The sequence below is a fragment of the Actinia tenebrosa genome, unplaced genomic scaffold, assembly GCF_029948245.1.
Source record: "Actinia tenebrosa isolate PJP-AT-01 unplaced genomic scaffold, QUT_ActTen_1.0 PGA_scaffold1__47_contigs__length_23844297, whole genome shotgun sequence".
In the NCBI taxonomy this organism is placed as follows: Eukaryota; Metazoa; Cnidaria; class Anthozoa; order Actiniaria; family Actiniidae; genus Actinia; species Actinia tenebrosa.
The window spans coordinates 9,230,559-9,243,285 of NW_028292578.1; the positions used below are offsets into that span (position 1 = coordinate 9,230,559).

At 37.7% G+C, this 12,727-nt stretch overlaps 1 protein-coding gene across 1 annotated transcript; it reads right to left on the reverse strand.

The window, feature by feature from the left end:
- Positions 1 to 528: 528 nt before the first annotated feature.
- On the reverse strand, positions 529 to 12,667 carry LOC116290055 (uncharacterized). The gene is made up of 14 exons (XM_031697035.2): positions 12,191 to 12,667; positions 11,065 to 11,298; positions 10,048 to 10,347; positions 8,800 to 9,498; positions 7,785 to 7,907; positions 6,799 to 6,914; positions 6,014 to 6,133; positions 5,546 to 5,700; positions 5,308 to 5,471; positions 3,629 to 3,772; positions 3,062 to 3,177; positions 2,552 to 2,659; positions 2,364 to 2,476; positions 529 to 1,903 (listed from the first exon to the last, which is right to left on the reverse strand). Exons 1-14 carry the CDS (start codon positions 12,507 to 12,509, stop codon positions 1,759 to 1,761), a joined length of 2,856 nt encoding a protein of 951 aa, XP_031552895.2. The 5' UTR covers positions 12,510 to 12,667; the 3' UTR covers positions 529 to 1,758.
- Between the last annotated feature and the right edge of the window lie 60 nt (positions 12,668 to 12,727).

Genomic DNA, 12,727 nt, shown 5'->3' on the forward strand with positions numbered 1-12,727 from the left:
ATTGATAGTAAGCGATTGTCCTTCTAGACGGTATTAACCTATGCATGCTATCCTACCGGTTGAAAGGACAAAACTACTCTAAGAAACAAATTGTCCTTTTAGACGATATTAAGCAGGGGCGTTAACAGGATTTTACCGAAAGGGGAGGCCCAAATTAAGAAATCCGCCATTTTGTTTTATACTACTGCGCCGAGCAAAATACAAAAACAAAAACAAACAAACAAAAAACAAACAAACAAAAAAACCTAAATAAAAAAAAATAAAAACGACATTACTTTTACGTTTTATTTTTACAAATTCTAAAAAGCCGCCTTTTTGTAGTCACGAAGAGCGCTCCCTGGCCACCCCCTTGCCCCCGCCGCTGAATTACCTATATGAGAAGCTTATTACCTCGACCTCATTTTAAAATAGACATTAATTTGCGTGAAGACACTAGTAGCGGCTGCGTAGGGAACCACAAAGTTATAATCCAGAAAAAGAAATTCTTACCTTTCAAAAACAATATGAAAGAAACAGACTAACACCAACCGAATTCATTTGGATTATATTTCATGAAAAAGGTCGAAAAATACAAGCTCTACTGAACACAGTATGGGATCCCGTGTCATACATAAAGGTTATTTACCGGTCAGGAGGCCCGGATATGGAACGAGAGCAAAATCCGAGTAACTTTGTGTAACTTTCGTAACGTAGCTAGACGACCACATCAGACAAACTACCAATCCATGCATGCAAAAGGGTTTCTTTTCAATGATTTAAACGATGCTTATATTTATTAATTTTCTCTAGTCTTATTACAACTATACAATCATCATGTGCTAATGGGCATTGCTTTTGGCTGTAAAATATATAAACGACAATTAAAAAATCTAAATACTAAAGGCCAGAGGTGCTTAAAGCTAAGATCCCATGGTCTTCAGTGTGTCACGTACCCCTCCCCTCTAAATAGTTTTGAACCACGCCTAACGGTGAATATACTTTATCTACTTGGTTACTAATGATGCTATTATAAACCCATCTAAAAATTTAATATAAATGGAGTGAATAAGTTATTTCACAATGTACAATAAAAACTGTGCTTTCTAAAATCCTAAACATTCCCACGATGTGAAGTGCTGTATAAGTTACGAAAATTAATATCCTCTTATTATCAAACCTGGCCCTACTGTCTAATTCGAATCGTGTTTGTCAGTAGATATTTAAAACATCGAGGTCTTTTTATGGTCTGTACTCTGAATATGGAATGGCATCAGCATACGATCCAAACTCCTTGAAGTGGAACTATGAGCGCAGCGAGTGGTTTCACTGCAAAGTTTGGATCATATGCTGACGCTTCTTCTTGTTCGATAAGGGTACAGACCATAGATAATGGACTTCGATTTGTTTTTTTGCCACAAAATAAATCACTAACACGCATTTTTTCGACGTCTTTTTAAACGTCAGCTCATTTGTCTGTTCTCTAATCGATCATAGTACTGAGCCAATCCGTGTGCGAGAAATTCGAACGATTTGTGGTAAAATAGGTAATAGAGGTTAATTGATATTATTTCTATAGTTGTAATTGTTCGTATGTTTTTGTTTTTTTGCTGTTTTTTTTTGTTTTTGTTTGATTTTTTGTTTCATCGCGAACTATTTTTACCCAGTCAATTACTTGATTACGGTTTGGTAAACATATTAAAAATTTCGATCACTTCAACCAGTTTTTTAAATACTAAATAATTCGACTTTATGGTGAAGGGGACTTGACCTCATATTTTTTTAAGCGTAAAATAGCGAGGAATTTACGTGATGATATTTCCAAGTTCTTGCGGTATTTGTTATGACGGTTTTGAGCGCGTATTGACGAGATTTACTCAGGTTTTGAGCAAAGAGGAGTGTAAAACTATTTTCCTCTTCTCGGATCCTGTGAACGAAAACAGGGAAGAAAATTAGAAAATAATAAAAAAAAACTTTTCCGTGGCTTTATCCTATACCTAGTACTTTATCACCAAACCCTTAAACAACCATTACCCAGTCAGCGCACGGCGAACTCACAGACTGAATCAATATTTAGCGTGTTGCATGGGTATTATGTAGGAAAAAAAACTTTCAAAGAGTGCGGGGGCATTGCATGGTTAATAATGTTAATGATGTTACACGACAAGAGGATATATATTCATTTTCTCTTGTACACGATTAATCAAAGGGCGTGGAAACTTATTTATTTTACATGAGCCGTGAAAAAATAGCAAGCGCATTACGTCAAAGGCTCGTTCGCAGCCGCCATTAGTTTCGGTTCCAGATCCTCACGGGCTCTCTACACACTAAAGACGGCTAAGGAGGAGACTAAATACTTGACTCATTATTCAAATATTACTACTCACCTTTCCCGGTTTCCATTTGGCAGACATGTTAGGACTTCCTGTGGCAGAGGAGTCATGGTACTGAGAGGATGTCGGACAGGTACACTTGGATCATCGACCACAAGGATCTTCGGCTAAAAATACATTTAACAAATTTAATGACTTTGATCGTATTTGATTAATTACTATTACTAATATCCTTTTCTTACCCCAGTAACGTACTCTGTCATTATATTCACTACCCACTGGATTGACAGCTTCTGGGAATGTGCAAAAATGTTCAATTCGTAGTTTTCTTGGCCTATTGAGTGTTTATCCTGCCAACGAGTAATCGTGTATTTAGTCCAATATTTATAACGTCAGAACAAAATTCATAATACAACAGAGGGTATATAGACATTTTGTAAGATGTCGGGGTAGTGGGGGTCTATTTGCCTTGGCTGTACAGATAAAGGAGTTATAGGTTGACTGTGTCCCCACTTCCAAGCCAGGATTTTTGTTTTAAAAGTGATATTGATATTTGTTGCTGGAGTGAGTGACCACCCAACCAAAATTCTAAATCTGCAACTAAATCATTTCACTTGAGGGTTGCGCAACGCCTAAAACCCTCAAAGAAAAAATAGACTTTTCCCCCTTTTTTATCACTGTTGCATTCAATGATTTGGTGTTAAAACTGGATGACGTATTATCTCGTTTTCCGATTGGTTCAATTGTGTTACCTTGGTTACGTAGCCAATGAAGTACAGCATGAATACGTTCATGCCTTGCAGTCTTTTTAATGATTGACGAATTTTCATTTTGATTTGCTCGGGTTTTAGGTTGGCGCACATCTGAACTAAGGAGTAGAAAAAATTCAGTATTATTATTAGTACCGGCCCTATTAACATTGTCATTGGGTTTCATGTCGATAGGCCCCTTAAGAATAGGGAAATCCCGAATTTTGCCTTGCATGCACAAACTGATTTCCCATATCTGACAACTGCTTGCCTGATCGCATGTGTGATCGCCGACAAAAATCGTAATTTAGCTCGAAAGTTTAAACTTCTCTTAACCACCATTCACACTTAGTTGAACCACCTTTGTAATTTCTATTCGTTATTTTTCTTTTCTCCTTCAATCAATAATTTGTAATTTAAAATGTAAGCTCGTAAATGTATGTGCAAAATAAACTCAAGTAAAGTCAAGTAGCTTCAAGTCAATAGTAATACTCCATTCCCAGTAAACTGCAGTCTCTCAAATATAGAACCATCGATTCTAGCCATTTCTTTTAAGATCATTGTATATACCTTGCCAGTCAAGTTGTTTCAACGCAGATTCCAAATGTCCTGCGCTGGTTAGCACTGTCTTCTTATGTAAGCTATGGTCACAAAACACGATGGCACGACGTGGAGTCTTTTCATCAGGCTTCCAAATAGTAATGCCTTCGTCATCTATAGAAGATATGAAAATATATTGTAACAATCAAGTGATATTCCTAAAGTTCGTCATGACTGTCTTATCAGTCGGCTGAAGCTTTTATTTTGAAAGGTACTAAATTTTGAAACAACGAAGTAAATCTATTACTAGAAGACTATATTTTCAAATCGTACGCATGGACTTTTTCGGCTTCGGCGTAATGTTTTCCCATTTCAGAACATGTATCATTCTCTTGATAATAAAGCGAAGGACACACGGTGCAACATTGCGCGTAATGCTGCATGCAATTGATGTTGCGAGCCATGGCAATTTGTTGCACGCAACGTTGCTAAAGTAGAAAACTATCCTACTTCAGCAACATTGCCTGCAATGTTGCGCGCAATGATGCACCGTGTGTCCGTGTGCCTTAAGATTTCTTTGTTTAAGTTTCACCCATATTCGTCATTTTATCGAATACTAAATGTGTAATAAACAATAAGCAATATACATGTTAAGAGCTTGATATCTTTTTTATTCACTCGTTTTTCATATGATATCGCTCACTCGCTCGCAGACTCGCTCGTTCACGATATGATATGGAAACTGGTGAATAAAAATGATATCAAGCTCCTAACATGTGATAATCTCTATATATATCACACGTGTAGACTTTGTCAAAGTCATTCACGCTTGGCACGCGCCCTCATTACCAGCTGAGCGAGTTAGTGAGTATCTTCCAGTGAGTTGGTGAAAGCCTGTGTCACATTTTTATTTTTATTTTCGTGAGGGTCATACGATAATATGTACTTATTGACTGAGTTAGGTCGGGCCGTACGGGAAAATATTTGGCTCGAGGTCATGTCGTACGGACCGAGCGCAGCGAGGTCCGTGCAAATGACCGAGAGCCAAATATTTTCCCGTACGGCCCGACCTAACTCAGTCAATAAGCATTTTATCGTATGACCCTTACGAAAATAAAAATAATTAAAGAAAAGAAAGCGCGCGGATTCGAGCAGGGCCGGACGGGTTTTTCCGGCCCGCTTGCGTCAACCCGTCCGGCCCCCATCACGTGACTTTTTCCAATGGTTTTATTAGAGCGAGCGAGCAGGGCCGTACGGGTCATATGATAATTAACAATTATTCGCCGAAGGCGAAGTGATTATCGGTGGAATATATAATCACTGAGCCTGAGGGAAATAATTGTCTTAGTATAATTTCAGACTTGAGTATCATAACCACTGCTCCAGCGGTGATTATCGTCTCAGAATCACCGGTCGCTCGACAGATCACAGCACGAGAAACTCTATATTCAAGTCTAAAACTATACTAATTAACAATTTTTAACACAAGTGAATTTAATGAATAACGGAGAGAGAGTTTTGTTACGTTTTTCAAATGTTATGTATCTCTGCAAGCGGCACAAATCGACAAACGAGCGTGAGCGCGCGCGCTATTTTCACCTGTAGGTTAACATAGCAGCATAAGACGTAATATATTCACTTGTGTAGAAATACTAAAAACTGCTATTGCTTGGTATCAATCAGTTTTAGACATATTACGTATACGTTACCTTCGTTAGTATTCAAATAGATCGGCAGAAGTGACGATGAAAGTGAAAATTCCACCGGCAAACTTTGGCAGTCTTTCAGTGTGTCTCGCACCAACTCAAACAAGTCAGTCAGAGCAAGATGCTTCTTTTCCTTGATGATATCTACGAGAACTTTTAGGTATGAACTGAAAAGGTAAAGATGTATCAATTCCTGCAAATGTTTCTCAATACTGAAGAATATTCGTTATTTGTGACTTACAGCGTCTCTTCTTTCGGTCTTATGTAACCTGGTTGACAAGGAAACGCAATGACAGTATTGGGAGGAGGAATGATCGAGGTAAGACCGGTTAGGACGAAAGGGCACTCGAACTTTTCTTGGTTATAGTGTCCGCCATCTACTATGATCAGCGCCATCTACAAAGATAGAATATTGGGAGTCAGTGTGGGTTTCGTGGAAAACGTTCAACTCTGACTTCAATAATAATAATAATAATTTAATCACTTATTGTGCGCGCATTCCATACAATGATCATGCGCGCATTTCAATGGAACAGAGTATTGGGAGCTTCCCATGGATTTACTTCGTGTTGAGACGATGAAAACGAAGCAATTCCAAACTGGCTTAGTATTAAGAGGCCCAATAGCCTGCCAATACCTCAGTGCATCGTGGACCTCAAAACGTGGTAAAAAATTAAAACATTACTTAAAGTGAATTCTTTAAACTTACCAATGCCTTTTTGCTCAGCTGGTTTACAAGACTGTTGATATTTAAGCAAGAATCCACGATGTCGGCTGCTGCTAAATTCGACTCCACGTCTATCGGCAACAAGTAATTCTCTCCATTTATCTGCAGGGAAAAATATTTTATCAATGCTTTCTTGCTTATAGCAGTTGCATGGAGAGTACATAAGATAATACATAATAAATAATGAATATAATAGAAGAGAATATGTGGACCGCGTGGCACTTTTGAAATACATGAAGATATAGAATATAGATAAGTTATAGTGCTTGGGAACGAGGTTATTCCGGGCAGAAGCCCTTGGAATTAAATTCGGAAAAATTAATTTCCGACCGATATATATAATAATATATATCATATAATTAATCTATAATATCATAAAATAACTGTTATAAATCTCTCGTTGTGATTGGATGAGAGCACACAACATGCTTTCGCACTTTCAGTTGGGTCATTCCTATCTAAAATAACGGTTATTGTAAATTGTATTTTATGAAAGAAATAAAAAACTTGCTTGGTGTGCTGTGTGCAGTCATAGAGCACTTAGGGATTGGCAGAAAACTCGAGAAGTGTCGAGAGTCATTCCGCTACGCGTCGTGCTTCTTCTAACACTTCTCTCGTGTTAGCCAACCCCCGCGTGCTGTATAATTTCACACAGCACGCGCGCACGTTTTCTATTTCTTCATTGTTGTATGATGCTTATGGCATTATACAACAATGATCAGGAATAGTTGATTGGTCGGCCTGTGGTTGGCTTGGCAAAAACTAACTTGTAAGGTGTGGCCAGCGAGGTAGACAAGGCAAACATCGGTTTTGCTGAGATTATGCAGCTTCAAGTCCAATTCACTTTTCATCTTTACAGAGTTATTGTCTTTCAACGGAAACACTAAAGAAATACGAATCACGTTACAAATGTACAAATAGGCCAGTGCATTGAAAGTTTGGTCTTATAGAACCTTTTACACAGTGTTTTCCCATTTCATATTACCTTACATTAAAAATTTAGTTATCTTAATGTCTTTAAAATTATGCCAAAAGTAAGACTGTCTCATCACAGGTAAACCAAGCTAGGTTTTTTGTGGTGTCATGTTATAAGAAAATGTATGGCTATACATAAAAAGCTCAATAAAATCGTTAAAATGTGAAATAAAGTAAAGACATCTTAGCTGACCTTTAAAAAGTGGTCTCTCTCTTTCGTCCAAGATCTAAGTACACAGGGGAAAAGAGATACTACTTTTTAAAGATCAGCTAAGATTTCTTTACTTTATTTCACATATTTTTGGCAATTTTATTAAGGTTTTTTTATATACATTTTCTTTTAACATGACACCACAGAAACCTAGCTTGTGGTCTCATTGGAGGTGAAGCATTGGAGGGTTGCCTGTAGTTTGGTTCATTACTATAAAAATACTGATCTCAGTGGAAGGGAAAAAAATGAGAAAACTGATGGATGGAGAACTGGGCTAAGCAGGACAATATGCCTCTTTAGCTTGTGACCACATGTCATTTTCTTGAGGAAGATTCTTTGTTTAAGTCCTATCCATATTTAAGTGCCTTCTCATGCGCAACCATTAAACACAAAGTGATACTCTAGGGAATGACACATGGTCTGAAATAGGAAAGCTTTATTCCCAAGCTAAAGAGGTCTTTTCCCAAAATCAGTGGCAAAGTTTATTTCCTGCTAAATATTTCCCCCCCTTGAACAATGATTAGGTCAACATCCTTCAAGAGAACAGGAGACAAGTGTCAAAATTACCTTCCCAATTACCATCTTCCAGTTCACGACACAGTTTCTTGGTTTCTTTATTCAGATGGGGAAGATTACTCATTTTTTTGTATTTCTCACAGGTTATGAAAATTGCTTTGGACTGAAGGGTGTCTGTCAAGAAAAAATAACTAAATTTAATATGTATTATTTTATGTATATTATTATATTTGTATATTATATGTAACTATTAAAAATAATATGTATTGTTTTAAAAGATAAACCCAAAAAATTACAGCTGTAGGATTCATTTCAAAGAAGGATGTACTATACCATTTAATCTTTACAGGATGGATCTATGTTCTACTTCTACTTCTCCACTTCCCCATTTTTTGCCACCTGGGTTAATTTTATGGTGAGGGGGGTGGGGGTGGGGGTGGGGCAGGGATAGGGGGTAACTGCACCCTTAAATAAAATCAATTTATACACCGTCGTATTTATACACCGTCGGTAGGCATTTAAAGCTAGAAGCTTGTGGGGTCGTGTATCCTCCATACACACTCCTTACATTACATTCAAATATTCTATACACAACTTTCAACTCACAGCTCTTAAAACACTCAACTCCCTTAACCCTATCACCAAAACAGTGGCAGAGCCAGGACAAAACCTTTTGTCCTTGGTCCAGCTGGTGAGGGAGTGGGAAGGGGGGAGAGGGATGGCTTTCTCCTAGGCAGTTAAAATATAGCTTACTGTTTTAATTTTTCCCTTTTATCATTCTTATTTAAAGGTAAGGAAGGGGTGTTGGCCATCAGCCAAACTCCTTTCCACCCAATGCATTCACCATTTTCTTTGTAAACCTCTTTCATGGATCCAACTTAAAAACCCCTAGTTTAAATCAGTCTTCCATGTCTATACATGACTTAACTACTTTTTCAAATGCATATGTTTACAGTCAGAATAATTGAAGGTAGGAATTCAATATCAAGGAAGAAAAGTTTGTCCTAGGGCCCAAAGAAAAAGGTGGGTTAGTCATGGAAGTGTTGTTTGATAACCACTTGAATACCTGGAAAGAAAACTTCTTCTTCAAAGGGTGTCATGTCAGTAAGTGGTTCACTCTGATCTTGCTCTTCCTTCTTAGCATTTTCTATTTCTTGTGAAAAATGAGCTTCTTTTTTCTCGTCTAGCTTTTCATCCAAAGAATTAAACTCTGACACTTGGGTTGGCGAGGGGAAACTCTCAGCACAATTGCTTACATCTCCTTTCTTATCAGAACCAAACTCTGCATCTTCATTTTCTGAAGATTGACCTGCAATAGAACTTCCTTTTTTCATATCCAATTCTTGCTTTGTGTTATCATCAGAACCAAACACTGGTACTTTAGTTGGCAAGGGCAGGCCTTGGGTAAGACATCTAACATCTCCTCCCTTCTCTACTTTCTTCTTATCCAGTTCTTTCACTGTAGAATTGTCTGATCTGGTTGGCGAAAGTGGACTTGCAGTTGGACTGATATCATCTCTCTTCTTTTCCTCCATCGTAAAGTCAGTTGGAGAAAGTGGACTTGCAGTTGGACTGAAACCTTTTCTCTCCTTTTGCTCCATTGTAAAGTCAGTTGGTGAGAGTGGACTTATTGCAGTCGGACTGACAGCATCTGTCTTCTCTTCCTCCATTGAAGAGTCTTCTGATACTTGTTTAGGTAGTGGCAGCCCCTTATCCAATTTTTTTGCTGCTAAATCATCAGCACCTTGTGTAGGAGATTTCACACCTAAATTAAATAATTGTAATTAGGTCAGGACTATTCATTATTTATCGGATGGTAGGGGGTAAAGGTAAATTTATAAGGTATATTTATTTTGCAACCCGCCCATTATAATTAGTATATACTCAATTTTTTGGATCCCTGTTTATTTCCAACATTTTAATTTAAGCTAGGCTCTCCTATAAGCCATTTGCAAATTGAGGGAAAAACTAGGTCAAGTTCGCAATAATACAGGGGGCTGTTTTAGTATAGGGGTCATATTTATAAGTTGTTGTCTATTTTGTTCCTTAAAACAGCCCAAAATTGCATTGCTAAATGCCAATGCAAGTCGACTCAGTTTTCCCCTCATCCTCAGAATGGCTATATATATAATTAATAATACATATATATATGTATGTATATATTTATAAGCTAAAATTATAATCATTATTAGAGAGGTGGTGGCTTGAAGATGTAGGCAATAGTACACTGCTGCCAGCTGAGCAAAGCATTTTGATTAAGAGGATATAAATGACAAGTAATAAAAAAATTCATTAAAAGAAAATTGACCTTCACCTTCTTCCAGATCTTGAGAATAATAACCAGCTTTACTAATTTCTCCAATAACATCAAATCTGTAAATTTTCTTCAACATTTTGATGAGATCAACGACACAGTAGCCCTTGTGAAGCATTTGATTAAACAATTCTTCCATGGGACTTATTTTAGAACAAGACTTTATTTGTCCCTGCTCTTCGGCTGTTAGCTGAAGTGCACCTGCTATTCCTTTCCAGTCTTTGCCCAAAGCATCCTCAACACTTAGCATGTTCACTACTTTGTCTTTAAGACTAGAAGGAATGTCTTTCAGTAAAGTGTCTAAAATGTTATATGAAAAAAAAAAACATCAGTTCTCAAAAACTATTGCAAGTTGTGTCTCATTAGAGCAAAGGGGTTAGGAGAGGGGCTACCTCATGGTTCCATTTCAAGTATATAACTCCACTACAGCCCTTTGCAACTTAATTGTTCTTTCCAAAATCTAAATTACTTTAGGTGGGCATATGATGACATAATTTGTTTTGATCAAGAACATGAAATTCTTGGAAATTCAAGCAATAAACAAACAATTAAATGTCAAAAGTGGCAAGATTCTATCGCTTTGGAAGATATCTGAGAATTTGAGGACAAATCTCTTGATGGTTTTTAAGTTAACGTTGTGAAATTTTACAGCAAATGCATGTTGGTTGGCAAGATGTTGCCAACCAACCTACATCTACTGGAAAATTTAGCAACTTCCTGAACTAATGAAGCTACTGCTCTCAAATTGATAAATATTATCAACAGTTATGACTTTCTTATATTTCTTAAGTCCAATCGTTTATGACTCAAAAGTTGATTTTTGGAAATGTAAACAGTACGCCCACCTATTGGAGTTCCTGTAGATTTCAAGAGAAGAGTCATACTATGCTATAGGTCTGTCCCAACTGAGCGGGGGTACCTGCAATGGCTATTACTAGTGCCAGCTAGCACAATCTCTTATTTTTGTAGCATGGAGTGATAACTGAGTATCTATCAGTACTGCTTTAATTATCTAACCTTTTCCCTTGTACTTTAGTTGTTGGGGTTTTTCTTCATGCTGTGCCAAATCTTCTGGTCTTGGTATATTAATGTGAGTTAACACTGGAGTTGATCGAGAAGCATGCAACTCTTCTGTAGAATCTTGATGGTTGAGAGATGTTTGTTGCTGCACTGGATAAGACAAGGATCTCTCAGTTTGAGGAGGCTTTGGACCTGCCCATGGTCCTCTTGCAACTACTTCAGTGTTATTACCTTATAATTAAGTAATGCATATATTACTTAAAAAACAAGCAAAATATTAACTCATCACTTGAACGCGAGGGGGTTGGGGTGGGTTGGAAAGGGCCCATTTTAAATTTGATTGATGGAAGCCAAAATGCCAGACGTCTTGAGTCGGTAGGTTGCAAAATTATCAAAAGTGCTGTAAACTCTTGACAGAGTTTCATAAAAGCTTTTGAAAAACATAGCTGTCCCTAATTTATGATTGTCACTTTTCATTTTTTCCCAGTAATCAGATGCAAAGATCTAGAACCCTTTTATCAATGGCTTTTCAACAAGAAAGTACACTCTCTAGGGCTGCGTTCATAATGTATGGCAGAGGGGGGGGGGGGGGGGTTGGCAGTTGAACTTGAGGGGGGATTGGGAAAATTTTGGTAGGAAAAAGGGGAAGGGCAAACTTTTATCAGAAAAATGGGGGGGGATGCACAATTGTTGGAAGAAGCTACAATTAAACCTTGCTTCGGGGCGATCGTATTTTTTTGCATTACTTTAAGGGGGGTGTTAAGAACTATTCTGGACATTCCAAATTTTCACCTGCCCCCCCCCCCCCCCCCCCCTCTGCCATACATTATGAACGCAGCCTAGGAAGCTTGCAATAGTGATACATGTCTTCCTGCATGCACTGGTACATTTCCAAGAATCTCCGCTTGTAAGTTTTACGACAAGCTAAGAGGGAGGATACTTCCTTGTTTAAGTTGTTCAGTCAGATATATCCAACAACCTTCTGTAATCCATTCTTTTTTGACCAGATAAAACGATAGTTTAATTCGATTTTACAGATTGTTTATATAAGCTTACCAAAAACCAAACAACAACAACAAAATGCTTCAAACTTCGGTTAGTTTTTTTAGTTTAATCTAATTACCTGTTTGTCTATTGCATCTATTTCGGTAAAGCTTCCGGGATTCAGCTATTCTTGCCAGTTTATTCGCTATCTCATCGTATTTCGATTTTCTTAGTGCTTCAATCAGTTGCGGAAAAGCCTGTGGACCTCGCTTTTGTAGCCTGTTCAGGAGTTCAAATACACCTGTACTCGCTCCTCTCTCTCGCGTTTCAGCTTCTATTCTCTCTAAATCGACGGGCGTTAAAACACTGATGCCATTAGCAAGAATATGAGGTTCTGTAATATCTCTCATCATATCTTGGTAGTGTTCTTTCAAAAGGTCCCGAATTCCTTGTTCCATGTTCACGGTTTATGCTCGCAGCTTTCGCTTTAAACTCCTACGATCGCAATCCCACGCAAACTAAGCCCAAACAACCAAATCTAAAACTTTATGATAGTCCTTGTACATCTGGAATTCTTGGAAATTACGCATGAATTTTAAATAGGGAATTAACCCAAATTCAATAACTTAAAATTAGAAAAATAACATTGCTTCCGGTTTCCGTGATTTCTCGGAAA

Bases quoted from the DNA above. Each gene is read 5' to 3' on its own strand.
- LOC116290055 (XM_031697035.2), bottom strand. From the start codon at position 12,509: ATGGAACAAGGAATTCGGGACCTTTTGAAAGAACACTACCAAGATATG. The intron at 11,299-12,190 runs GTAATTAGATTA...CTTAATTATAAG, and splicing joins TAGATGCAATAGACAAACAG to GTAATAACACTGAAGTAGTT. The intron at 7,908-8,799 runs GTATTCAAGTGG...TTTTCTTGACAG, and splicing joins AGAAGAAGTTTTCTTTCCAG to ACACCCTTCAGTCCAAAGCA.